We start from the raw sequence: 27,214 nt of genomic DNA on the forward strand, positions 1-27,214 counted from the left end.
TCAAGTCAGAGTTCCACCAAGCCAAGAGAGAAAGAAAGGGGAAAGCATTTTTGGGGCTCAGTGACCATTGTCAGCAAGGGAGAGTGGGAGATATTGAGGGAGAAGTGTTTCACAAGGAGCAACAGCCATAGTTGCCTATTGTGTGTTTAACTTACAAACTCCACAGTGTACCTAATGTAGGTGGGCACAGTGGATAGGGTGCTGACTCTGGAGTCTGGAAGACTTGAGTTCAAGCCTAGCCTCAGACACTAGCTGTGTGACTTTGGGCAAATTATTTTTATTCTGCCTCAGTTTCCTCAACTGTAAAATAGTCATAATAATAGCATCTACTTCCTAGGGTGGTTGTGAAAATCAAATGAGATATAAGTAAAACACTTAGCACAGAGCCTGACCCACAGCAGGCGTTTAATAAATCTTTACCCTCCCACTGTGTCTCCATCCCTTCAAACATGCTCATATCTCTTAGGAACCAGGCAGCTCAGATATTTAATTTCTTTTATTCAGAGAAAAAACAACATCTAAAGATGGAAAACCCAGCAGGAACACAACCCAAACAGGAAGAGAGAAATGCTTTCTGCACTATCTCCAAGCAGGGAGCAGGCAGCAAAGGGGGCAGGGTGGATGTGGAGAGAGGGAGAGAGGCCTGAAGACGTTCTCCGAATACTTCAAGCCCAGAGCTGGAGGGGGACTGGGCCCAGGCAGAGGGAGCATTGGGTGGAGCTGAGTGTGCAGACAGGATGACAGCAAGACCCTGTACACCCACTGAGAAGGGTGTGCAGGCACAGAGATTCACATGAGAACAGTTAAAAATCCCAGGGAGAACAGGGTCCTGTGATCCACAATGGATCCTTGGCAAAGCTGGGCATATCCCATGGGAAATTGGGAGAGACTTTTCATTTTCTCCATTGGGGGAAAGCCAGCCATGCCTGAGCCCCAGAACAAAGCCAAAAGGAACTAGGGCAAAAGTAGTAATCTGAGGGAATTGGAGTAGGGCAGAGATATCTGTCCCATTTCTGGAGGACAGAGGGCCCCTGTGCTCTTATTGGAACATATTCCTGGAATGGGATGATTTAGGGGGGAGGAGGCAGGTGGAGTGTTAGGTGTGGGCCTATGTATCTTGGTTTGCATCTTTCTGTGAATTCATCCTATACCCTGGGGCTCACCATGATTTTCTGTTAGTGTTATGCAAACTTTACTGTTCTGGGCCCTGGCCTCGGAAAATTAGGAGTTGTACCCAACTGGGGATTTTCATTACCAAGTCTAGATCTTGGCAAAGTGTGTGGGGGTGGAGGGTGGGGGAAGGGGGTCACCTAGTTTATGACCATCCCTTACTCTGGCAGCCTCACCACTCGGATCTGGACTGAGGGGAGCGGCAGCCCTGGAGTCAGAATGGGAAATTTAGGAACCAAACAAGAGGGAGGCAAGGCCTCTGAAGTTTAGGGCCTTCTGGGAAGCCCCCTGATCTGTTTGCTACTGGGCCAGTCCATGGGCCCCCAGAGGAGAAGACAGTTCAAATCATAAAGATTCCAAACACAGAGACAGCTGGGCCCAGGGGAGGGGTAGGGGGACATTCAGGCCCCCAGTAGCTTCTTGACCATGTAGCCAGGGAGGCTGTAGAGAAAGAGAGCAAGCATGAGCAGCCCCAGCAGGGCCAGCACAATCTTGATGATAAGCCACTTGTACCGGGTGCAAATGAGGTACTTGATGGACTTCAGGGGGTTGAGGAACCAGACGAAGGCAGTATCTGGCCGGCTAGGGAGAGGAAAAAGATTTGAGAGTTGGGATGTTTAACAGAGTAGCCAACGCATCACTACTCAACCAGCTGCTCTTGTAACTTGGTCATTTGGAGCTACATCTGCAGAGAGATTTTATGCTGTAGTGTCTGAAGCTCTGGACCCAGAGGCAGGAAGATCATGGGTTCGAGTCTTGCTTCAGACATTTATTAGTTGTACGACTGTGCCTTTGAAAGGTACTACGCCTTTTTTCCTAAACAGCATACAACGATAGCATTTATCTCACAAGGTTGTTGTAAAGCCTAAATTAGATCATGTATGCAAAGTGGTGCCCACAGCTTAAAGCATGCTGTAAATTTAAGCTATTATTTTTATTACTCCAGATGGCTCTACCTGACATTATCCAATCTGGTCTGCCCTCTCCTGCCCCTGTAGGCTATCTTGCATGCTGGAAGCAGAAACATTCTTCCTCGTCACTGGCTGTAAACCTTTTCATCTTCATAGTCATAGATCAATGAACACTCTCCCTATAAACTAAAAATGATTCCCTCCCTCTCTCCTTAGTTTCCTGATACCTGCCTCATTCTAGGCACCAAATTACATTATAACTTGTGTAATTATTTGTGTCCACGTCTTACTCTCCTAAGGAGGGACCATTCGGCTTTTCACATTTTTTCTGCCAGCACACAGCAAGCTGCACAAGACATTCCATCTCCTATCTCCTTCCTCTGCCTGTGCACAGGTCATCTCACATGCCTTGAATTCACTCCCTCTTTATCTCTGCCTTGTAACACCCCTAGCTTCCTTCAAAGCACAGGTCTGGTGCTACCAGCTGTCTGAAGCCTTCTCTGGTCTCCCCAGTTCTCCATGTTTCCCCCCTCTTGAAATTACTTTGTATTTACATATCTGTGTGCTTCTTGTATACACTATGGTAGACTAAGTTACTTGAGGGCAGGGACAGTTTTGTTTCTGTAATTCAAGTGCCTTGTACATAATAGACACTTAATAAATCTGAACTGAAGTTTGTTGAAGTTAAAGATGGCAGAAACAACAAATGTTGAGATTGGATTTCAATGAACCTATCACAGAGGAGTAAATTCTAGGCTGGGAGCCTGGGTTCTTAGGTTCTATTTGAGCCTTGCTAGTTTTCCCTGGGGTAGCCCTTTCCCTTTCTGTGTTTCCATTTGCTAATAAAGTTGGGTTTACAATTCCTTTGGAGAGTTCCTCCTCTTCCCACAAAGAAAGGAAAGCTAGGGGAAGGGAAGAGAAGGGAAAGGAGGAAGGAAAGGAAAGGAGGGATGATGGCCTGCTCTTTTCAGTAGTGGTGTCCTTGGAGAAGGCAGCAAAGGGGAGAAGTACCAGACCACTGAGGACTAAAGCACGCTTAGGCACCAATGATCTTCTTGACCAGATAGCCTGGCACAGAGTAGAGAAAGAGCCCAATGAGGAGAAGGAGAAGCACCAGCAGCAGGATCTTCAGCAGAAGCCAACGATACGTGTGCCACAGGAAGTAACGAGCAGACTTGAGAGGATTTAAAAACCAGATGAAGCTTGTGTCAGGCCGGCTGGGGTGACAAGAGGAAACAAAAGATGAAGGGCAGTAGTGGAGAGAAAAGAATGCAGGGAAAGGGGAGGCAGGAGTTGATGGGCAAAAAGAGAGGGAGGGAGGGAGGGAGAGAGAGAGAGACAGAGAGACAGAGAGAGAGAGACAGAGACAGAGAGAGAGAGAGAGAGAGAGAGAGAGAGACAGAGAGAGACAGAGAGACAGAGACAGAGAGAGACAGAGAGACAGAGAGAGAGAGAGACAGAGAGAGAGACAGAGAGAGAGAGAGAGACAGAGAGAGAGAGAGAGAGAGAGAGAGAGAGAGAGAGAGAGAGAGAGAGAGAGAATGCAAAGATATAGGAAAAGCAGACCCTAGAGGTGTTCCCTGACTCTCAAAATATATTCTCTGGCTATGGTGGATGATGGCCAAAATTCAGCAGAGTATCATTTTGGCTTAAACTAAATGGCCTTTATATCTACTAAAATTTATCTGTCCTTGGAAAAAGCAATAGACTGTAACTTTATCAGTTATTTTAATCTGAATATGAGGTTTTTTTTTAAGCTTCTTTTCTGAGATCAGAGGTGGAAGGAAGGTGAAAGAGAAGAAAAGGAACACCTGAGCTGAAAGAGGAGAGAGGAGAATGGGAGTCTTATGGACAGTCAGTCCTAGATGCAGGAGAGGAACAAATAGGGAGATGAGGACTAGGGTAAAACTTCCTTCTAGAACTTTCTTGGTCCTAGTGGTTGTTTCTGGTCGGGTCACTCTCTTCTAGGAACTGGCCCTAAGACTATTTGGTCTTAGGATCATGAGATCACAGTCTAGAGTTGGAAGGGATTTTAACATTTCATCTTCATTTTACAGATAGGGAAACTGAAGCCAAGAGACATTAAGTGATTTGGCCAAGGTCACACAAATAATAGGGATTCAAGAGCTGGGATTCAAACCTATGGCCCCCAAGTCCAAATACAGGGATTTTTCCATCATCTTAGACTACTCCACTCCCCCACCCTCCACACTTATCCTAGAATCTTGCAGATCTGGGGCATTTTGAAGTCCTGGAATATTAACAGAATCGAAGCATCTAGGACATGGGCCAGAAAGTAGTAATCTGGAGGAAGAAGGTAGTATATTCAGGAATTCTCTACTGTAGGTGGGAGATAGGGATGAAGGGCTGGAAAGGTGGAAGGGGAAGAGAAGAGCAAGGAGGGCAAAGAGATCTGAACCTACTTAGGTTTCTCCAAAGGGTCTGGTTCATTTCGGGCTAAGCCCACAGGGTTCTTCTCCGCCTCCTCAGCAGTTAATAGATGCAACTCTGCCTCCACTTTTCCCTAGAGAGATACACAATTTCACTGTCACTGCCAAGTTCAGACAAGAGGTCCAGGCTTGTAGTCATGCTCACCACTATTGGCTGAGCCTTCCTGGTCCCCACCTCTTCCCAGGAATAGGGAGCTTGCCGTGATCCTTCCAGTTAGCTACATGGACCCAGCTCTCAGTACCATGAAGCCCTAATTTGTCAGGACCCACCCAACCTTCCAGCTCTACTGTTGTCCCCTTTAGTGGCCTCCTGTCTATTCCATGAACAAGACGTCCCATCTCTCAGCTCCTGGCATTTTCTCTAGATGTTCCCTGTGCCTGAAATCTCTTCTCTGCTCTGACTAGTGAGCTCCCTGGCTTCTTTAAGTCCCAACTCAAATCCCAGTTTCTACAAGAAGCCTTCCTGAGTTGCAGTGCCTTCCTTCTGTTAATCTTTTACTATTTATCCTATGTGCAACTTGCTTTGTATGCTTTTGCATGTTGTCCCCCATTAAATTGTAAGCTCCTGAAGGCAAGGACTGTCTTTTGCTTCTTTTCGTTTCCCTAGTGCTTAGCATAGCACCTGGCACATAATAGGCACTTAATAAATGTTGATTGATCAGTTGCTTTCCCTGTCTGTCTTCCATATCTATCCTTACTATATCTAAATATGCAGTGCTCACCGTAAGCTCAAACTCATCGTTCTCATTGCGGGCCAACAAGGGCCACCAGCCTTTGACACGCTTCTGTTTGAAGATGGAGACCAAGGGCACCTCCACCTCCCCAGTGGCCATCTCCATGGAGCACTGCTTGGCTGTCTTGGCGCCTCGGGGGAACCGGTTCAGGTCTAGCTCAATGGCACCTGTTGCAAGGAGAGCATTGAGGTGTTCAGTGTATCTCCCTGCCAGGTGTCCCACTCCAGTTTGCTAGGGTGGAAACTTTCATCCTAATTCCTTTGCTCTGGGTTTCCAGATCCATTTTGTATCTCTCACAGAGCCTCAATCTCCTTTTCCTCTCTCTGGAATCTACCTCTTTTTCCCTATCCCCTATCATCCCCTGCTTATTCCTTTATCCCCCAGTATCTCTTTTCTCTGTAGGGCCCTCTCTCTCTTGCTCTTCTCCAGTCGCACCCAAGAAGTCATCGGCAGAGAAGTGGTCTGCATCCCAGATCTGCAAGGTGAGCCGAGCAGGGATCTTGTATTCTGTCTCATCCCAAGAGAACATGGACTCCTTCTTGGAGATGACGATCTTCTCCTCCGCCGCCAGGTAGTCAAAGGGGAACAGGTAGCGCCAGTTAAAGTTCCCCTCGCCAGTCAGGGAATGATAGTGAACGTCCGTGTCTTGTTTATCTTCTTGTTGCCCCTTCAGCCACCTGTTCAGAGGTCATCATGAAAACTCTTAGAGCCTGCTGCCCATAAACCCATCCTGGTCTCACCCCTGTCCTAACTTTTCAGCCACCCTAGCCCCCATTTCCCTTTGGAGTTTGGTTCAGTGGCTCCTAACGTCTGTTTAGAATCAAAATGCATATTTTTGTACCTTCTATTTATGTCCTGACCCTTCTGCCCTCCCTTCCCCACCCCTGTTAACCACACAACAGGTTTTCTCCTTCAAAGGCAGTCCTAAGCCTTGCAAACTCGCTGTGTCCCTGCTCACCCCCGCACGAAGATGTCACTGGACTTTTCCCCTGTAAAAAAGTCATCATCCTCTAGGACCACTTCGTCTGTGTTCCATACAATGACTCGAAGCTCATACCTGAGTAATAATAGAAATTAATAATAGCAATCATAAACAGCAACAGTAGTAGTGGTAGGAGCAGTGGTAGTGGTGGTGGTGGTGGTGGTAGTACTAGTAGTACCAGTAGTAGTAGTAGAGGTTAATTTCATCATTATAGGGAACTCCTGGATGAACCAACTCCCACTACCAATGCAAATTGATATCTTTTCTGTTAATGATTGTCTTACAGAATTGTTCAGGGAATTTAGAGTTTAAGTAATTTGCCCACCGTCACCTAGCTTGTGTGTGTGTGTGTGTGTGTGTGTGTGTGTGTGTGTGTGTGTGTGATGGGTATTACCTGATTTCAGGTCTTCCTGACTGTAAGGCCAGCTGTTTATCACACTATGACAAGCTATATCTCTCAATAACTTGTACTACTACTACTACTATTGCTAGATACAAACATGATAAACAGTTCAGAAACCTACAGAAATACTTTTGAAATAAGCAGACATCACTTCAAACAAGGGTAAAAGCTTGATAATAGGTATAGGCCTTTGGATTGATAAAATATAGGCTATTGGATTTATTAAATATATATATGCATCTATATACACATATATATCTATACACACATACATCTATATACATACATATACATGTATACATACACACATGTATGAAAATGCTTTATCTTCACATGAGGCCCATGAAGTGGTTAAGATCCAGAATGGAACTACAAGGCCCTCAATTGGCAACATTCATGTAAATTTTGCCAACAAGATATAATTGAGGAACATTGAACAAATGACTGATTCGTGGAGACTTGCTTGTGGAAATGGAGGGGGTTTGGATGATAATTCAGGACCAGGTCACTACTACTAGAAATTATAAAAGGCTATCCTTAAGGAATATGGGTTTAGCGATCAATGTAGATTATGCAAGGAAATGGTAGAAATTGCGCATCATTGCTGCAATCTGTAGAAATTTAGTGCCTACTAAATATTTAGCAAGGCATGATCCGAGGGCTAGAGATATACAGCAGAAACTCACTACCTTTCAAGGACTGAAAGACAACAAGTCCTCATGCTACATGTATAGATAGATCTCACAATATCCTGGATAACTGCAACTAGACCATTTGCGTAGACTATTGAACTGCTGTTTCTAGTCATAGCATACATAAAAACTTAAGAACAAAATTTTAAATAATGTTGATATAAAAATACTCATAATCTCCAAGCTACATGGAAACTTTCGAAATATAGAGACCTAACAGAGGAGATCAAAGTCATGTTGGAGGAAGGTAAGGTATGTCTGTATGATTCCTGTTGTTCTGTCTGCTATGGAGAGGTACCAAGGATGCTTTCAGGGAGTCTATAGAGGAGGAGCTTACATCCTAATACTTTTATCCAGCTACAAAAGCAGCCACTTTACTCACCTGTACAAAAGTCATAGACGATTAAATTTGAAAGAATAACAGGAGGATGGAGACTTAGAACTGTTTCTATCTGAACTCTATTGAAGAAGCTGAAAATGAGGTAATAATGATAACAGTAATAGTAATCCTTTCCATTTATAAAGTGCTCTATGGTTTATATGTCAATTGTCTTACAAATCTTGACAGTAACTTTGTAATGGCAGAGATTATTATTCCTTTTGTAAGATAGGTAAACTGAGGCTCAGGGGAGTTAACTTCTTGCCCAAGGTCATAGTGTTAGTGAGTGATGGAATTCAGATTAGAACTTCCTGTTTCCTAGTATGATGCTTTTTCTGGATAAAGAAGTGAGTATGAGAATAAAAATCTGATATTCTAAGGTGAGGAACTTGGATAACAGAAGTGAGAAGGTTAGGTTAAAATTGAAGGAGAAGCCTGTGAAAAGGAAAACTGACAGGGCAGAGGGGGGACTCGATAGAGAAGCAGGACCTATACCCAGCAGCAACCCTATGTTCAATAGGTCTGTGGGTATGTAATGGGTACTCTGGGAAGATATTAAGGGAAATAAAGACAGTTCTTGATCTCTTCATCTTATGCTCCTTGCATGTTCTTTAACTCACAAAACCTGGGTTCTACCCCTCACAAAACCCCCTACTCCTTTCTTGCAGAAGACCCTACATCTCTGGTCAATGTCTCCAGTACTGGCTCCTTCTCTCTTCTCCTCCAACACAATGGCCCAGTAGGTGAACAGTCCTATTCCTTGCTTCTCATTACCATATCCAGACTCCTCCTCTTCTGCCACCAGTGAGTAACTTTCCTTTCCTTCGAGGTTTTCTCCCCTACTCTATGTCCCCCTAGTCAGATCTTGGTGGCAGTTATCAGTCCCCATGTCATTCTCTTTTCTTTCATAAGGAGTTAGTTCATACCTGTTCACACTCCAACCCTTTCCCTGAGATTTGGAAATCTCTTACAGACTCAGTTTCTTAGGTAAATAAAAGGGTTAGACTGAATTCCTTTTACCTAGAATGGTCTTTGAGTCTATTACTCACTTTTCAAGAATTCTTTCAGGATTTGGGAGACTGCTCCAGGCCTGATAAATCATTCTTTCCATTTTAGTCACATAAACATTCCCTGTACATGTTTAGCTCTTTTATATCTCCAAGACTATAAATATCATTTCCTCCCATCTAAAATGCCTTTCCTTATGTTCTGATTGTCTCCATCCTCTCCTTCTGAACATTGCTAAAGACTCATCCTTCCCAGAAAATTACTCTAAATTAGCCTGGCCTGGTTTCCACTAGTCCTGGAAATTCCCTGTCCTATTTTTTCCTTTCTGCTGTACCAGAAACCCACCCTATAGTTGTCTTAGGTGAAGGCACAGGTAAATGTAGTCATATTTCTGTCCTGGGTGTTCCTGTGCATGTAAAATGACATCCAGCCAAGATCTCTTACTGCAGTTCTAAGTTTCTCCAGGGCAAAGGCTGTGTCTTCTATGTGATTTGCCTGGGGCTTTGTAGAGCAATTGGTGCCGTGTGGATATTTGTTGACTGATGAATGTGTATCTCCCTCTGAAGCCCCCACATAGAACTGCAGACTGAGAGCTCAGTCAGTGCTAGCTGACTGACAGTAGGCTAGGATTTTATGTATGAGAACTATGAAGTAAGAAGGACCAAGATTGCTGAGTCTGGAAGAAAGAAAGAAGAGCTGGAGGGTCCTAGGAAGCTCACTTCTTGGGCTTTCGGGGTGAGATGTCCAAAGGTGTCCCAGGAGCAGGCATATCCATGGGGAACATATCCACCCACAGCTCCAGGCGACCCTGGAGAAGAAACAGATGTTGTGGCCTCTACCTTTTCCTTTTGCTTTGACAGACCTTGAACTTCTCTTGGAACCTGCCCCCATTCCTACACCCATAGAACCCAGTTTCCTGACCCTCATTTCTTAGCCCTTCCTTTTCTCTGTACTGCAGAACTGTTACTAGACTTATTTAACAGCAGGCATAGATAGTTGTGTGAAGGAAAAGCAACAGCTGCGCAAAGTTGTGTCCGATGGTGGTAGCAGGTATGGGGGCTGAGGGTGGCATCCTTGGGGAGAGTGATGGAGTAGATTCAAGCTTCTTGCTATAGGTTGGAAGACAGCTAAAAGGCAAGGAGATGAGAGTGTCTATATTTCCAGAGGTAAGAAGTGTACCCTTCAAGTTTTGATACCTTTAACAAAGCCCCAGATATGCTTATCTAGTTACAGTTCCGTAGGAGCTTCAGAAATCTTAGGGCTCCATAACCCAGGGAAAAAGGGAGATTGATTCATGGGTAGGATGAAGGAAATATATTCCCTATTCCTGTCCATTCTCACTTCCATCTCTAATCCTTTTCCACAGGGTCCCCCTCTTCTTGTCTTCTTCCTTTCCCTATCCAAGCTTCCAAAGAGTATGCTCTTCTCCTTTAAGTTTTATCCCCTTCCCTCTGGCCTCATTCTTCTCACCTGCTCAATGCCTGGCTTGTCAGGGTTGAGTAGAGGTCGGGTCTCCACGTGTTCAGGTACCAGGGGACAGCCTACACGGGGAATGTCCTCCCAGTGCCGTAAGGCAGCTAATGCCACATGCTCGTCAGTGGTCTTCCTCTGACCTGTAAAGGGAGAGATCATCACTTTAGGGCTGGAAGGGACCCTGAGAGTCATTTTGTCCAAACCTCTCATTTTACAGATAAGGAGACTGAGACCCACAGGGGCCAAGTGACTTTTTCAAAGTCACACAGGTAGTAAGGAGCAGGGCCAGCATTTGAACATAGGTCCACTGATTCCATATTCTGTTTCCATACTGCTTCTAGGCATCAGTACTCAACAGTGGTCAGGATGCCAGGGCCTGGGGGCCATGAAGCAGGTGAAGGAGGATATTAGAGAACAGAGATGATAGATAAAGCTGATCCAAGAGAATAGGATTCATAGGCAAGCAGGATTCTCCTAGAATTTCCTCTAATGTGGGAACAGAGAGGGTACTGAGCTGAGTAGCTACTAGTAATATAAGACATAGGAAAGCAGGGATCTTTAGAGAGGGAGGCCAGGGACTTTATATATCTTAAGGGGGAGAACCTGGGGTGTGGGATTGAGAAAAGTGTGTCCTTGGTGCTTCAGAGAATCCACATCAGCAAACAAGCCTACTATGTACCAGGTGCTGTGTTGGGTGATGGGGATACAAGGACAAAAGTCAAACAATCCCTGCTTTCAAGGTCCTTATAATATGTCTATACGTATATGTATATGTTTGCATCCATATATAATAGATATAAAATGCTTTTTTGGGGGGAAAGTCTATCTGGCTGACCATTCAGTTTCCATCATCTATATCATATCCTCTAACTGTGGGTATTGCCAGAAATTATGTCCTAGGACTTCTTTTCTTCTTTCTCCAGACCCCATCTCTTTGTAACCTTATCAATTCTCATAGGTTTAATCATCTCTATGCAGATGACTCCCAGATCCATATATCCACCCTAGGCTCTTTCCTGAGCTTCAGAATCTTATCACCAACAAACTATCACAAATCTTGAATTGAAAGTCCAAAACTGAGTAAATTATCTTCTCTCTGGGCCTCGCCCCCCTCTGCCATCTTCTGAACTTCCATATTTCTTAGGAGGATTCCACTATCCTCCCCATCATCCCAGGGTTGCAATCATGACATGTGCATTAGGGAGCCTCCTGCCTCCCAGAGACTTTCTGGTATGTTAAGAATCATCATTTGGCTTGGGTTCACAAGGCAGCCGAGACTCTCCCAATCCCACTGTTGCCCCCTTCTTCCCTACTCTCAATGTGGTTCTACCCCTCTGCTATGAAGGCAGGTCTGGGGCTAACCACTCCTACACTTATGGCGATGCCAAGTCCCTATCCTTTCTTCCTGTGGGTGACAGTGACCTGACAAGACACCTTCCATCCATAAGAGTAGAAATGCCCAAGAGTGTGTTTGTGAGGAGGAAGGGGACAGTGGGTCTCTTGCTATAGGATCTATTGCTCTTCTTGATTAGAGCCAAACTATTACTGCTACTGCTGCTGCTACTACTACTAGCAGCTAACGTCTATATGACACCTAATATGAGCCAGTCACTGAGCTAAGTGCTTTTAAAAATATTTTCTCATTTGATACAACTCTGGAAGGTAGGTTCTAATATTGTCTATATTGGACATATGAGGGAACTGAGGCAGACAGAGGTTAAGAGACTTGCCTAGGGTGATATAGCTAATAAGTGTTTGAAGTTGGATTTGAGCTCATGTCTTCCTGACTCTAGACCTAGAGCTCTATCCACCCATCCTATAACTGCCTTCATTCCTGGTTCTTTCCTTCTTCCCAGTCTCTGCTGGGCCAGGCCATCTCTATTAAGACATATTATAAGAAACACTCTGCTAGGTGTTTCTAGCTATGAGGGTCTAAGTCAGGTCTGTGTGCTTCTTAAAATGCTTGGCTAGTTGTGGAAGGAAAAATGTAGAGGATAACACCCTCTGGATGTAAAGGAAATCCTTTGGTGTGTCTCAAGCAGCAGGAAGGCTGTAAGTTCCCTGGGTCACAGGCTGTACAGGCCTAGTCTAAGCTCATCATGGTCACCCTGTTGATGTAGACCAATTTGGGAGAGCCCCTGACTCAGGGTGGGGTGGGGTGGGGGGGAAAGAGGACTAAGGCAGATAAAAGTTATGGTTTGATAATATAGATAATGCCTTAGAAAAGGTTACTAATGCCCCAGGTTGGGATGTGTCAAGGAGTTATTCCAAAGTGCCTCCATTAAAATTTTCCTTTGATATCTCATCAGGATATGCCCAACCTGGATAAATTCCAAGATTCCCATCACCAGAAATATCCTTGTTGTGCCTCACACATAATGCCCTTCTTTGGACTCTTGTACTTCAGCACTGGTTGTCTCCCATGCTTGAATCTAAACTCTACATTTGTTTCTCACCCTAAATTAGTTTTTAAATTAATTTTGACTCTAACCTTAGCCCTAAAATCGTTCTAACTCTAATTTCTAATCCTAAATTAGTTTTTAAATTAGTTTCTAACCCGAACTCCAGCCCTAAATTTGTTTCTATCCCTAAATTATTCCTCCCTTCTTACCTTTGTTTCCTTGAAATTTTCTGCCTTCTTCAGAAGGTCCTTTGTAGTTCCCCAGCTGCTCTCGCTTTCCCTCTGAAATTACCCTCCATCTATACCATATCTATCTTGAATGTACACAGGCATTAACAGTTTTCTTTATTTGAATATGAGCCCCTTGAAGACACGGGCCATTTTTCTGTACCTTTCTTTGTATCCCCAGTGCCTAGCACATAGTAAGTGTTTAATAAATGCTTATTGAAAAAGCTGGTCACCAAGAGATGACTTCTTTTGGTCACAGTAACTTGAAATGACCATCTACCAACTAGAATCAAATCTAAATTCTTCTGTCTGGAATTTAAAGGTCTTCAAAATCATGCTCCAACCCGTCTTACCTACCAGAATATACATTACTCCCTCTCCCACTCTCTGACTTTTAGGCAAATGGGCCTATTTGCTATAAACATATCCAGCCTTGGTGCCTCCCTTCCCACCTTACTGAAATGCTCTCCTTTCCTGCCTCCATCTCTCTGTCAAGGTGAAGATCAGGAGCCTTTCCTGATCCTCCTAGCCAGTGTTTCCCTCACTCCATGTATTTACTTATTCTGCTATTTGTTCTTCTGTTTTCTCAACTATTCGCAGTAGCAGGTAAATACCTTGAAAGCAGAGACTGTTTCCTTTTTTCTGTGTATCCCCAGCACTTAGGACAGTGTCCAGCACACAGAAGGCACTTAACAAAGGCTCCCTGGGACAAATGAATGAATGAGTGGAGGGTCTGCTATCAGCTTTGCTGAAGAGAGTGCTAACATACCACTGAAAACCTGGTTTCTTAAACTCTGAGAAAACTGAAGCACATCTAAGTTAGGAAAGTGAGAAAATGGCATGAAATGGGCTTAGAAGGGAGTCTCACGCTTCTCTCCAAGGCAGATCTCATGGAATTTCACCATGGAAAATCAGACCCCAGATTTCTGTCTTCCCTTCCTTTTTTCCCTTTCTGTCCTTTTCAGGAGAGGCTGGCAAGCAGTACTGAAAAGGCCCCTGACCCGTCATTTCTCCAGGCTGACCCCAATTACCATTCTCATCCTCAATTTCAGAAGGTCCGGTAAAGACTCGATTGGCCACCTTGACACGCCCAGGAGGCCCAAAGTGAGGCCCATCTACTTTTCCTTCTTTGCAGAGCTGGGATAGGATCTGTGTTGGCTTCATGGGATCTCGCCAAATATTGTAGCCATGTCTGCAGGTGACAATACAGAGGAGCACCATGGGATAAAGACTGGGATAGAGGGATGCTCTAGGACCATATCCAGGGCTGATGGAGGTGTGAGGACTCTGTGAGGCTGGAACCAAGAGCAGAACTGGGACTGTAAGTGCCTGGAGTCCTATTTCCTACAGCAGTTGCAGTCATAGCAGTCCTAATCCCTTGCTGAGGAAGTGTTCTTCAACTCTGGCCTCTAATTGCTTGGGGGAAAGAATACCTGAGGATACCATGTTGACTGGAGGTTGACCCTTCACTGAGCCCCATCCTCATGGGTCCAAATTTCATTATCCTTCTTTCTAAACCTACTTCTCACTGCCTCTTGATGCTAGTTTCCCCCCACTCTATTATTCCCTCATCCTGTTCCATCCTGCTCCAGTCCAACTTTTCTATCCCCTTAAAGACTCTTCTTCCAATTTCTTCTAAATGGTTCTTCTGTTCCCTCCCATTCATGCAGCCTGAAGACCTGCAATAAGTCATTTCCTTGTGGGACTACAGTCTAAGATAGAGCAGTTTAACCAGGAGCCCATAGATCATGTGTTCTTAACTTAAGATCCATTAACTTCCTTTTTTCTCTTTTTTGTAGTCAATTGGAGTTGACTTGTCCAGGGTCATGCAGCTACTAAGTGTCAGACTGAATTTGAACTCAAGTCCTCCTGACTCTAGGGCTGCTGCTTGGTCCACTGCTCCACCTAGCTGCCCCTATGAACTTGATTTTGAAAATATTTTGATAGCTGTAGGTCAGTAGAGTTGCTTTCATTTGTAATCCTATGTATTTTTTACATTTAGAAACATTAGTCTGAGATGGGGCTTCCAGGTTTCACAAGATTGGCCAAGGGGTCTACACAAGAAAGATTAAGGACACCTGCTGTAGACCCTAACGGCACCCAGGGAGCACATTTGGGTCAAGGCTGGACCCAGAGCAAAAATTTTAAAGATCCCTGAGCCCAAATCACCATCATCATTTGGGTTTTAAAACAAAGCTGCTGCCTGCCCATCTTGTTCCCTGCCCCAAGCCTGATCCTTCTTTTTCCTCCTCTTTTCTCCAGCTACATTATCTTCTCCCCAAACCACACCCCAGGGCATACATGGAATAGGTCTGGGCAATGCCACAGGTGGCTCGGTGCTTGCTGTAGTATCGATTCTCCAAGTCTATCTTGGTCTCTCCGATGAGGTCATCAGTGCCCACCAGATCCCAATCATACACAGCCACAGTCAACATGGATTCCATGGGGAAAGAAGCTTCAATGTCGAAGGACCTGCAGGTGAAGTCAGGGGGTGGATTCAATGAGGGGAAGACAAGAGGACTCCTAGGGATAGGAGTATAAGCTGGGGGTGGGGCAGGTTTACTGGTCTGAGGAAGGTCTCTGGGTTGAGAATAGTCATGCCTAGGGGTATTACTGTGCTGGGAAAGGTCACTGGACTGGGGGAGTGTAAGGTTAATGGGAGTTGAAGATCTTCCCCAGTCATTAATAGGCCTCTCACATTAAGGGAAGCTTGTTTAGGGGAGGTTTACTTGCTTGACGACTTTCATATCTTTTGGTAATTAGGCACTGAAGCAGTGGGTTATGATGCCTTCTGGCTCTCTATATATTCTGAGGTTAGTATTTTGCTTTGGAGTTCACTCGTAGGAAGAGTGTTCCTGCGATTTGTCCAGAGGAGACTCTGGGTAGCCATCAAGGAGCACCTTCCCCTTTGAAAACCCAGCTATTGGTGCTCCTCTCTCTGTATATATGTATGCCATGGCCAGACAGGTTCTGTCTGTTGATCTGTGATACATGCATTGCTTATGGTCAGACAGTGAGAAGTCTTGTCTGTTAGTCTTTAAGCTATTTTCTCTGTTTGTAATTTCTGCTTCTACTTTCTGTTTGTATTTTCTCTGAAGTTCAGGGTGCTGACTTTTTCTCTGAAATAGTGAATGTAATTAAAGAAGATTGTTGACCCCTTGAAAGTTGCTTTCCTTTAAGAAAAGCAGATCCAAGAGCCTGTGCTAGCAGGTTATCCTGGATGTGCCAGGGTGCTTGCTGTCACAGGGAGGTAATGGCTGAGGAGGTCATTGGGTAGAGGGGATGGGGGATAGGGGGAAAGTGAGTACTAGCAGCCTTACTTTCCAAAGACAGGATTAAGCTGCTTGGAGATATAGTTCTCTTTATCCCGGATATCTGTCTTCCCCAGGCGGATGGCAATATAGGGGTCAGCTTTGCCGTTGATGTCAGCAGGGTGCAGGTCTGTGGCCTGTGGGGTGAGGTGGTTATTAATCTGGGGTCTAGCACAAGATAACCCCATGTAACTATTCTATCTCCCTCGTTCCAAGGACTGGTTCCCTCTTCTGTATCTTCTGCCGTGCTCTCTAGGAACAGTAAGTAACTTTTCAAGTCAAAGAGGAGAGAAGGTGCCATGAAATAGGTTCTCAGCTTCCTCCCCAAAGCAGACCTCATGAAGTATCCCCATGGAAAAGTGGGACCTAGAATTCTATTTTCCTTTCTATTCCTTTAAGAGTCTGGAAACCAATATTTGGGAAGGACTCCTGCCCCCAGCTACTCCAGAGGTAATTTGCTGACCCCAATTACTGTTCTCATCTCTAATTTCAGAAGGCCCAATAAAGATGCAGGTGGCCATTTGGATATGCCCAGGAGGCCCAAAGTGTTCAGAGCCCAGGCCTGGGAGTCAGGAGACCTGGGCTCTAGTCCTAACTCTCTCACAGATTAGTCATATTACCTTGTTCTTATTGGATCTCCTCTGCTTCATTTCTAAAGTGAAGGGGCTATATCAGATGTGTACATACTGTATCACTATATAACTTTCTCTTATTGCTCTGATCCCTCTCCAGCACATGGTCAAACTATGGAGGAGGTAAAGCTGTACCAGATAAGAGGCTAGTAAAACATTTACCCGAACCACATAAACCCGGACAAGGACATTGATAGGGTCATTGCTTGGAATGCCCTGGAACATGCCATAGGTGGGATCATAACCAGCTTCCCGGGATATGTCTTCTGGGAGAGGCACCTTGTACACACAGAGAGAGCCCTGGGGGAAAAGACAGAGGGAAATGCACTAGAGATCAAGCTTGGGGTGAGCATCTGGGGTATGAGATGTTTATGTGTGACAGCGGCTAGGCCAGACAAGTATTTTTAGGTGAGGCTCTACTTTGGGGAACAGAACCTGGAGCCCTCATCCTCTGACCTTGAATCTGCCCACAATTCGTTCCTCCTCTGTGGAGCTGTCCTCATCATCACCAATCTTGCCTCGAAGCAAGTTGAAAGTGTGCAGCCAGTCCTCAAAGTTGTCAAACTCTGTCTCCAGCTCCTTGGGGTACACCTGGAGCCCGAAAACACATTGTGAAAGGAACACTGCCTTCCCTCCCCATATAGATCCCCAAGTTTTTGTGGCTGGTCCTGGGCAAAATGACGCCCCACGCTTCAGGGGAGGGAGTGGTTACTTGCTCACAGCCACGGAGCCAGGGATCTTCCCCGCCCCCCAGCACTGGCCCTTTTTCTGCCCCACCCTTCTCTCTCTGGTTACTAGGGACCTTCACCTTAAGCTCATCAATCTTGGGCTTCTTTTTTTCTGGGACCTCCAAACCCTGACCCTGTCCGTGGTTCTGAACTTTCTTCTTCTTCTCTTCCTTGGGTGCCTTTGCCTTCTCCTTGCCTTTCATGTGTCCCTTTGGGCCTTCCAGGAAAGAAAAGAAAAAACCATTTGACTGTGCTCAGTAGCATGCCAGAATAGAAAGAAACCCAGTGTTAGGACTCAGGAGACCCGGATTTTAGTGCCCCTGCTGACTTATCTCACTGTGTGACAAGTCTATTCACCACTCTGAGTCTCAGTTTCTCCATTTGTAGTATGTGCCTTAATTAATATGTGCCTTTCTTTCAAGGAGGTTAAGGGATCAAATGGAACATTATTATACATTACCATTAAAATTTACATTAACATATTACTATTAACATTATATAACTTATGTTATATATAATATGTAATATATAGTATTATATAACAATTAATATTAGCATATAACTATTGCATGAAGTATTATCCAAATGTAAGGCTTTAATTAAAAACTAGTAGGTAGAGAACTGATTCTGGAGTTTGAAAGACCTTGCTTGTTGACTTATCCTGGCTCTGTGACCCTGAACAAGTTAATTAACCTCTCGTTGCCCCAAGCAACTCTAATGATGATGACCTGCAGATGTATTCTTAAAGGGACTGTCCTTACTTAATTCATTAAAATCATAGGTTTCATCCAAAAATTAATGAACAAATTGGTTAACCAGTTAGCAGGGAGTTTATTTAATTCCTGCAGGACAGGAAGAAGGTTTTTTTGTTTTGTTTTGTTTTGGAAGCATTTGGGGCTTTAGTGACTTGGTCAGGGTCACACAGCAGAAAAAAGTGTCTGAGGTCAGATTAGAACTCAGGCCCTTCTGACTTCAGCACCAGGGCTCTAGCTATTGTACCAACTAACTGCCCCGGGAGGAAGAATTTAAAAAAAAAAATCTGTATTCACAGCAGACAACTTGAGCAGATAGTGCTCAAATATAGTAGGTGCTCAATAAATGCTTGTTGAATTAAATTGAGCCTGGGAAGCTGAATTCTAGTTACATCTCTGTTTATACCTCCTTATATGACCTTGGGCAAGTCATTTATCCCTTTGGGCCTCATTTTCCATATCTGTAAAGTGATGGGCCTGGAGCAGATGATCTTCAAGGTCTCATATAGTTCTAAATCTGGATTTCCCTCAGCATTATTGTTAACTATCTGAGACTGAAGCTTTTCCCTGAGGTAGGGACCAAGTCTATTTAACTTATGTCCGGAAATGCCCAGTTAGTGAATTTTATTGCTACTCTCTCCCTTCTGGACATAGAAGGGGTGTGAATGTGTATGCACTTTTTTTTGAGGCAATTAGGGTTAATGACTACCCAGGGTCATACAACTAGTGAGTGTCAAGTGTCTGAGGTCAAATTTGAACTCAAGTCCTCCTGATTCCAGGACAAGTGCTCTATCTATTGCACTACCTGGCTGCCCCTTATGTGTGCACATTCTTGAGCAGCTATCAGGGCCCTTAAGTCTGAGCTTGGGGAACTGGAAGGAAGAAATTGGTCACAGCTGGGGCTGGAGTCAGGGGAGGGAGTAAGTGTGGGTTGTTTGGGGAAGATGAGATTTGGGATCACAAGAGGCCTCACCCTCAGTGCTGTCCATCTCCTCCTTGTCCTCAGCGTCAACTGCCGCTACCTCTTGATGTTTAAGATGCTGCCAAAAGATGGGACAGAAGTGAGTGGGAATCAGGAGGGAAGTTCTCTGGGGTGGTACTTTTCCCTGATTCCACTGAAGTCTCTTCTAGTCAGTCAAGTGCATTTATTATCTGTTAGTTCACATGTTCAGACTAAAATCAAGTTCAGAGGTTTAATCCTGCTATCCTATTACATTTTATAAACATTTGTATCAGGGGTGCCCAGGCATGCTCTAAGAGTGTAGGTAAGTCTTTCTTCCTTCTTATGTCCTTGATAAAATATGAATATGCTAAGAAAAGTGTGAATTTCCCTTCTTCTGGGCCTTCTGTTACTCATTGATGAGAATTTTGTTTTGTTATTGATAGACTCATAGCTAATTCATATACCTGAGCTACGTCCTTGCGCTTGGCCTCTAGTAGGAGGCTATACTCTCTGGAAGAGCAAAAGAGAGAGAAATAGGGAAGAAAAATGAAGACACAGAAATGAGTGGACTTGGTTCTGAAGAGAATGGCCTCTGCATGGTGGGTCAATCAGTCAATAAGTATTTATTAATCACTTACTATGGGCCACACACTATCAAAAGTATTGAAAATACTAAGAAAGACAAAAAACTAGTACCTACTCTCAAGGAACTAACAGTCAAATGGGAGAGATGACAGACAATTAAGTACAAGTAAGATACAGACATACATACATACAACAATTGACAGAAAGAAGGGATTAGAGAGAATCAGGAAGGACTTCTTAGAGAAGGTGGAATTTTAGCTGGGACTTGAAGGAAGACAGGATAGAGGTATGGAGGAGAGTCTGTGAAAAACTGCAGAATGAGCAGATGGAGTGTTGGATAGGAAGAATGAGGAGATCAGTGTCAATAGATTGAGTATATGTGGGTGGGAGGATTAAGGTGTAAGAAAATTGAAAAAGTAGGAGGGTATTGAATGCCAAATGGAAGATTTTATATTTGATCCTGAAAGTGATAAGGAATCACTGGGATTTGTTTAATAGGGAAGTGACCTGCTCAAACTAGCTCTTTAGGAAGATCAATTTGATAGCTGAGTGGAGGATAGACTAGAGTGGGGAACCCAATCAATAGGATATTGCAGTAGTCCAGGGTAAGGTGTTGAGAGTCTGAACCAAGGTGGTGACCAATGTCAGAGGGAAAAGGGAAGCATATATAGGAGATACACTATGAAGATGGAAATGACAGGATTTGGGAACATATTGGATATATAGTAGTGGGGAAGGGAAAGTGAGGAGTCTAGGGTGACACCTTATGAGCCTGGGTGACTGGGAGGGTGATGGTGTCAAATAGTCATAGGGAAGTTAGGAAGAGGGGGGAAGTCAGGGGGAATAATGAGTTCAGTTTTGGATATGTTGAGTTTAAGATATTTATAGAACATTTTGTCTAATAGGCAACTAGGGATGTGACACTGCAATAGAAATGTTAGGGCTAGATAAGTAGGTCTGGAAATCAGCATAGAGATAATAGTTCAAAATTTGTGGGAGCTGATAAGATCATGGAGGGAAATAGCAAAGAAGGAGAAGAGGGCCTGGGATAGAGCCTTGGGGGGCCCCCCTATGAATAGTGAGTGTGGCCTGGGTGAAAAAGGTCCAAGAAAAAGATTGAGGTACAGTGAAAATGGAGAAGAGAGTATTAAGGAGAAGAGGATGACTGTGTTAGACTACAGAGAGATCTTGAAGAATGGGGATTGAGAAAAGGCCAGTAGATTTGGCAATTTAGAGAACATGTGGTATTTAGAGAGAGCAGTTTCAGTAGATTAATGAAGCTAGAAGCCAGACTGCAAAGAGTTACAAAGAGAAGAAAGGAAGGGGAAGGACCAGTTGTAGAGGACCTTCTCAAGGTAGTTAGCCCCAAAGGGAGGAGACATATGGGACAAGAGCAAGTGAGGATGGATGGATCAATCAAGTGAGTTGATTGAAGATCAGGGAGACATGGATGTTTGTATCTAGTAGGGAAGCAATCAGTATGAAGAGATTCTAGATCAATTAAAGAGTAGGAATGAGAGTTGGGACAATCTGCTGGAGAAGATGAGATGGAATGAGAGGCAACTGGCTTCCCAGGACTCAGGAGGATAGGCTCTTGTTACAGCACATAATCCTTTCAGAAGTTTATAAAAGTGAGCTGAGAAACCAACCCATTTTCATTTTCCCATCTTCCGAAGATGGAACAAAGCCCAACAGAGTAGATGCCTATTCTGGGGGAGATGGAAACCAGGTTCCATGCACAAGAAGAGGAAACAGATGCTTTGGGGCATTGGTAAATGGAAATTTCATATGCTTGAATATGGAGTCAGAGGAGAGATCTCAAGAGTAGATTTTCTCAATTCAAAAACTGGGAGCGTTTAGGGGACTGAGATTTCTTGCAGGAGCAAATATGTGCATGGTCACTGGGCCTGAGAGTTCCCCACCATGGACAGTGTCATTTTATAGACTTCTTAAAAAGCACAATTGAGTAAAAGGAAGATTTTGTATTTTATCAGTCTTTTTTCTAAGAGAAGCCTGTAAGTCTGAATTATAAGAGCTAATCTAAGGCCATAGCTGAGGCATCATCATCATCCATCTGGTGGCAGCAGGATTCTGTTGTTGTTGAGTCATTTCAGTTGTGTTCAACTCTCTGTTGAGTTTTTTCTTGGCAAAGATACTGGAGGGGTTTGCCATTTACTTCTCCGGCCCATTTTACAGATGAGGAAACTGAAGCAAACAGGGTTAAGTGACTTGCCCGGGGTCACACAGCTAGTAAGTGTCTAATGTCAGATTTGAACTCAGGAGGAATGAAATCATCTTGTGAATATTAGCCCTGCAATCCCCTAAACTATGGAGTAACACACCCTTGGTCACAAAAGGCAGATTGGAGATACCACCAAGGGAAACATGTATGAAAGCCCACATATGGTGCTGGATGGAGAGACATAAAGGAAACAGAGGCAAAGACTAAAGCCTTTCCTCAGGTTAGACACCCATCATGTAGTGAGATAGCAGATATGAAATAATCCAAGACCGCTTTCTCAGAGCAAATGATCTAGGGAGGCAAAAGAATGATTTAAAAGGAGCATTGAAATGCTGAAAAGAAGCTGGAACCAAAATCAGGTGGAAGCAGTCTTGTCTCATTTCCTGCTTGAAATGAGGCTTCAGCTGAATTGTGGAGAGAGAAATGAGCAGAGAAGGTTTGGCAATGAATGTAGAGGGGCAGCTGGGGTGGGGGGAAAGACCTGGGTTCAACACCTGTCTCTGACACACTGGCTATGAGCAAGTTAATTAACCTTTCAGTGCCCCTAGACAACTCTCTACAACACTATAAGTTATAAAGGAGTTGCTGATCTGCATCAGTGAAGAGACTTTCCACACTGGGAAGTCCCTATACTGATGAAATCACAGGGTTGATTTTTTTTTTTTTTTTTGGCGATCAGGGTTAAGTGACTTGCCCAGGGTCGCATTGCTGGTAAGTGTCTTAGGCTTGATTTGAACTCAGGTCCTCCTGACTCCAGGGCCAGTGCTCTACCAACCACATTGCTTAGCTGCCCCCAATTCATAGGTTCTTAAAGGCCCTCTCCCATCTCAGGAAGAACACCAATTGGTAGGGAGAATATGAAGTAGTACAGAAAGAACAATATGTTGAGGTGGGAATCAGCAGGCTGTGTGAGGAGATGACTGGCTCAGTGGTTTGGATAGAGCACCAAGGAGGTCATTGACCTGGGCTGGGTTGAGGCCTCCCATCTCTCCTCTGTTCTTATTGCCCAGCCCTTCCCCTAGAGCCTCTCACCTCTTTCATGGTGTCAATAGATGCAAAGTATTTAGACCACCAGTCCAACATGCTTTCATCTGGCTCCTCCTCCTCGGGCTCCTCTGCCGTTCCTTTCTTCTTCTTCTTCTTCTTGTCCTTCTCCTCCTCTGTCTGTAGGTGGTGCAGGAAATTAGAGGATCCTAGATTTATTCAATCTGCCCGTCAGCATTGACTAAACATCTGCTGTGTGCCAGGCATTGTGCTGGATGCTGGGCTGGAAGAAAACTCAAGAGCCTGTAGAGACCAACCCCCTACTTTTTACAGATGAGGAAACTGAGCCCAGAAAGGCTAAGAGACTTATTCAGGGTCACATAGCTAGTATCTAAGGCAGGATTTGAATGAAAGTCTTTCTGACTCCAAGTTCAGATCCAGGTTGACTAGAGCCTTAGGGTACAGTTTTCTCTTCTTTCCTTCTGTAGCATCTTTCCCTTAAGTGTCTCTGCCAGCCCATGGGCTAGTTAGATCATAGATTCTCTATCAGCTTAACTCGTGGAGCATTCCAGGCCAGGAAGCCACCAAGTCTTTGTGGTAATATGAGGACTCCTAGGGGTTTTGAGGGGGGGGCACCTCATCCAGCCTCAGCCCTCAGGCTCAGATGCCCAGATACTAGCATAAGAGCTATTTTTCCCCACTCTGTGCCCCTATGCCTCCCAGATACCTCATCCCACAAGCTTTACTTCTTAGACCCTTCCCTCTGGAGCCCTCTAGGGCCCAAACTCACCACGTCCACCTTGACGACAGCATCAGAGCTCTGGGAGGCATGTCACAAGAAGCAAAGACAGAGTTACACACTTGGGACACAAGGCTGAGGGCAGTAACAGAAGCACAGACATATCACAGAAGTGAGAGAGTGGACAGGAAGGTGCATGCACACAGTTTTTGTGGGGTGGCTGTGCACAGAATGCTGCTTTGCAAACAGTGACAGAGACAATGCATCTTGTATCAAAAATTATATGTGATTTTTAGGGACCTGTAAAGAGTTTGCTTTCAGCTGTTTCTAAATTAAATTTCATCTGACCTGGTTTGGCAGGGAAAAAACTGAAGTGAATGATTAAATAGAGGTGGGCTTCAGGTGACTATCAGTAAGTTTCAATTACCTATATATTCTGATTTCCTCTGTATAATGGATATCATATTTATTGCCTTCTCAATGAGTAAAGGAGGGCTGGAGGGAGGAAGAGAATTCAGAATTGGAAATAGAAATTGAAATATAACAACAACCCCAAAGTAAACAGAACAGGAAGATTTTTTGGGTTTTGCTTGTGGCTCTTAAAGTTCACTCACTAAATGTACTTAGAGGTAAATAACTTCAAAAGACTAGATTTTGAAAAAAATTATCTTTATACTCTCTCTATCTCCCTACCAGGGACTGTTAAGAACTTATCATATTCATACACATATGCAATTAAAACAGAAGATGTTTAAGTGGTGGCTTATTTCTTGGTGGGCTAATGAATGACTCCATAATCTCTATAGGATATTATGATTTTGCATAGGGCTTTCCCATGTACATCTTCATGGTACTCTCTATTTGTTTGAGATTCGGGAAATCAATTCCCTGGGCCTCAGTTTCCTCCTCTGTAAAATAAGGGGGTTGGACTAGATGATCTCAGGTCTCTTCCAGCTCTTAAATCTGTGATCCTATGGTTTCAAATTAATTCCTCTTACTGGGTCTTAGTTTTCTTGTTTGTGAAATGAAGGGGGACACAGTGACCTCTGAGGTCCCTTCCAATTCATTATCTAGAATCCTTTGAAATACTCCCTGGTGGAGGAGGGGAGAGGTCATATAAATGGTCACTTGATGAAGTGGGTGGAGCTTTGCAAATATGGAGGAAGGACAGAGAATGAAAAAGCTGACCCAGGAAATTTGGTGGGAAAGGTTAGAGGGGTTACCAGCTTTTGCGATGAAAATGAATATCCTTGTTTGGTAGAGGTGAGGATGTGGACAGTATCTTTTCTCCAGGTAGCCTGGCCACTGGCCTGACCCTGTACTGAGATTTGTTCATGCGACTAGCTAGATGGCAAATGGGCTAGTTAACTTCAGAAGCTGAACCAACCATTTATGGGACTAGAGACACATTAGGCTTAGATTCCCATATTCCATGATGTGACACTAATGGAATTTTGGTTTTTGTTTCCCAATCTCTCTTTATTTGCTAGAAAAGTTGTTCTGAAAACCCTAACAAAAGTTGTTCTGATAACCCTACCTACTTGGGACAGCTGAAGTTTGTGAAGGGGTGGAGAAAAGAAGAATATGAAGACATTAGGGTTTGTCCATGGAGAGGTTCTGAGGCAGCCCATTCTATGTCTGGACAGTTCTCATTGTTAGAAAGTTCTTCCATATAGTAAGTCAGAATCTGCTCCTTTATAATCCGTAACTTGTATGATCTACTAGATATATCAGATTTGCAGTTGTCACTGTTGTTCAGTCATTTCAGTCATGTCCAATCATGCATGACTCCATTTGGGGTTTTCTTGGCAAAGATACTAAACAAGTTTGCTGTTTCCTTCTCTAGTTCATTTCACAAATGAAGAAACTGAGGCAAACAGGGTTAAGTGATTTGCCCAGGGTCATACAGCTAGTAAGTGTCTGAGGCTCTGGTCTTCTTAACTCCTGGCTTGGCACTCTATGTACTTCATCACCTTGCTGGATCAAACTAACTGATTATAAGTGCCTTGAGGTCATAGACTATATAATTTTTTATCTTCCCAAGAAGGGGCTTAGTAGGGCAAATTGGTGCGGCAGCGGATAGAGTGCTAGACCTAATGTCAAAAAGACTCATCTTCCTGAGTTCAAATTTGGCCTTAGACACTGTGTGAGTGTCTAAGTGAGGGCAAGTCACTTAATCCTTTCTGTCCCAGTTTCCTCATCTATAAAATAAGCTAGAGAAGGAATGGAAACAACTCCAGTATCTTTTCCAAGAAAACCCCAGATGGGGTCATGGAGAGTCAGACATGACTGAAAAACAACTGAACAAAAAAACTGGCAAGCCAGGTTGTTAGTCAACATGATGCCAGCCAGTGATGGTTCAGTTGGCTGTTATACCATTATTATACAGTCTGATGATGCAGAAAGGTTTCCTTCCCCTCTGCTGACTCTGTATTAGAAGAAAGTTCCAGAAGCAGTCTTAGGATGGAGAATATATACTGAATCTCCAGTAATCCTAGGGCACAAGAGATGTAACTTGTGAGTGACAGGTAGGAATCCAGGGATATGTATGTGGGGCGGGGATTGGGCACTTACAGCTGGGGTCTGGATGGGTATACTCAAATAGAACAATGTCTCCTGCCCCAAGTTCCCAGTGTTTTTGTTCTTGCTTTGAATTCTAGCCCCTGGGGACATCTGTACACTCAGTGGGTGGTTTAGGATGACTATTTTTGGACCATTACCATGTAATTCCTCACTGGGGATGTTTCAGATGATACTGCTTGGTGTCATACTATACTGTTGCACAACATGGAAGAAAGGATCATTGAAGACTTATCAAATCCTATTGGTCTGAACATGAGTCACCCATGATGTTAGGTTATATTCCTAATGGGATCTTTTTAAAGGAAAAAATAGGTGTCAGGGAAATGCTGGAAAATAGTAACAGTTATACATTGTAGTCAGGTTGTATACAAGCTAGATGTGTGTGTGTGTGTGTATGTGCATAAATACTATCTGTATCTGGACAAACATAGTAATTATTGGAAAACACGTACATGTGCACATGCACTCACAGACAGCCACAGAGCCATGTCAGGGTACTCCTGGGGTGGAGGGTCTTACCGCATCTAGCTTCACCATGGTCTCCAGTTTCTTGACTGGTGCCTCAGGTTCCATGTTGATCACAATCTCCCCTGTAGTATGGTAGCAGGGACCCCCATTGGTCAGCACCCGGCCCCCCCTGTACAGCCCAACTAGAATAGGAAACAGATAGACAGACAGAAAAGAGAGGAAACAGTGACAGCAATAAAAGGCAGGAGGGGGGATGCACCAGGGTTCTAGAACTGTCTGACAAGGAGCTCCAAGGTGGAGAAAGGAAGTGTTAAAGAGTGGTAGGGAACAGGAGTCGGAGAAATGGTATAAGAGCTCACTGCAGGACTAGAGGAGATGGCAAGAATTAAGGTTCAAAGGGAGGAAAGGCCAGTTAG

At 44.1% G+C, this 27,214-nt stretch overlaps 1 protein-coding gene across 2 annotated transcripts in view; it reads right to left on the bottom strand.

Moving 5' to 3' along the window:
* Nucleotides 1-481: 481 nt before the first annotated feature.
* The window catches only part of OTOF (otoferlin), a 45,249-nt gene continuing 18,516 nt past the window's right edge, over nucleotides 482-27,214 (bottom strand). Inside the window, exons 17-33 of one of the 2 annotated variants that reach the window (XM_072633937.1) lie at nucleotides 26,850-26,920; nucleotides 23,799-23,828; nucleotides 23,057-23,188; nucleotides 19,228-19,294; nucleotides 17,583-17,719; nucleotides 17,231-17,365; nucleotides 16,937-17,074; nucleotides 16,152-16,279; nucleotides 15,133-15,303; nucleotides 13,863-14,023; nucleotides 10,200-10,342; nucleotides 9,449-9,537; nucleotides 6,224-6,322; nucleotides 5,701-5,942; nucleotides 5,254-5,432; nucleotides 4,505-4,605; nucleotides 482-1,752 (exon numbers count right to left, since the gene is read on the bottom strand). In XM_072633937.1, coding sequence (XP_072490038.1) covers nucleotides 1,572-1,752; nucleotides 4,505-4,605; nucleotides 5,254-5,432; nucleotides 5,701-5,942; nucleotides 6,224-6,322; nucleotides 9,449-9,537; nucleotides 10,200-10,342; nucleotides 13,863-14,023; nucleotides 15,133-15,303; nucleotides 16,152-16,279; nucleotides 16,937-17,074; nucleotides 17,231-17,365; nucleotides 17,583-17,719; nucleotides 19,228-19,294; nucleotides 23,057-23,188; nucleotides 23,799-23,828; nucleotides 26,850-26,920 — 2,204 coding nt within the window. In that variant the 3' untranslated portion in view covers nucleotides 482-1,571. The remainder of the gene's footprint in view (nucleotides 1,753-4,504; nucleotides 4,606-5,253; nucleotides 5,433-5,700; nucleotides 5,943-6,223; nucleotides 6,323-9,448; nucleotides 9,538-10,199; nucleotides 10,343-13,862; nucleotides 14,024-15,132; nucleotides 15,304-16,151; nucleotides 16,280-16,936; nucleotides 17,075-17,230; nucleotides 17,366-17,582; nucleotides 17,720-19,227; nucleotides 19,295-23,056; nucleotides 23,189-23,798; nucleotides 23,829-26,849; nucleotides 26,921-27,214) is intronic. The other variant, XM_072633938.1, reaches the window with a different exon arrangement.

Source organism: Notamacropus eugenii, chromosome 1 (genome assembly GCF_028372415.1).
Source record: "Notamacropus eugenii isolate mMacEug1 chromosome 1, mMacEug1.pri_v2, whole genome shotgun sequence".
NCBI lineage: Eukaryota > Metazoa > Chordata > Mammalia > Diprotodontia > Macropodidae > Notamacropus > Notamacropus eugenii.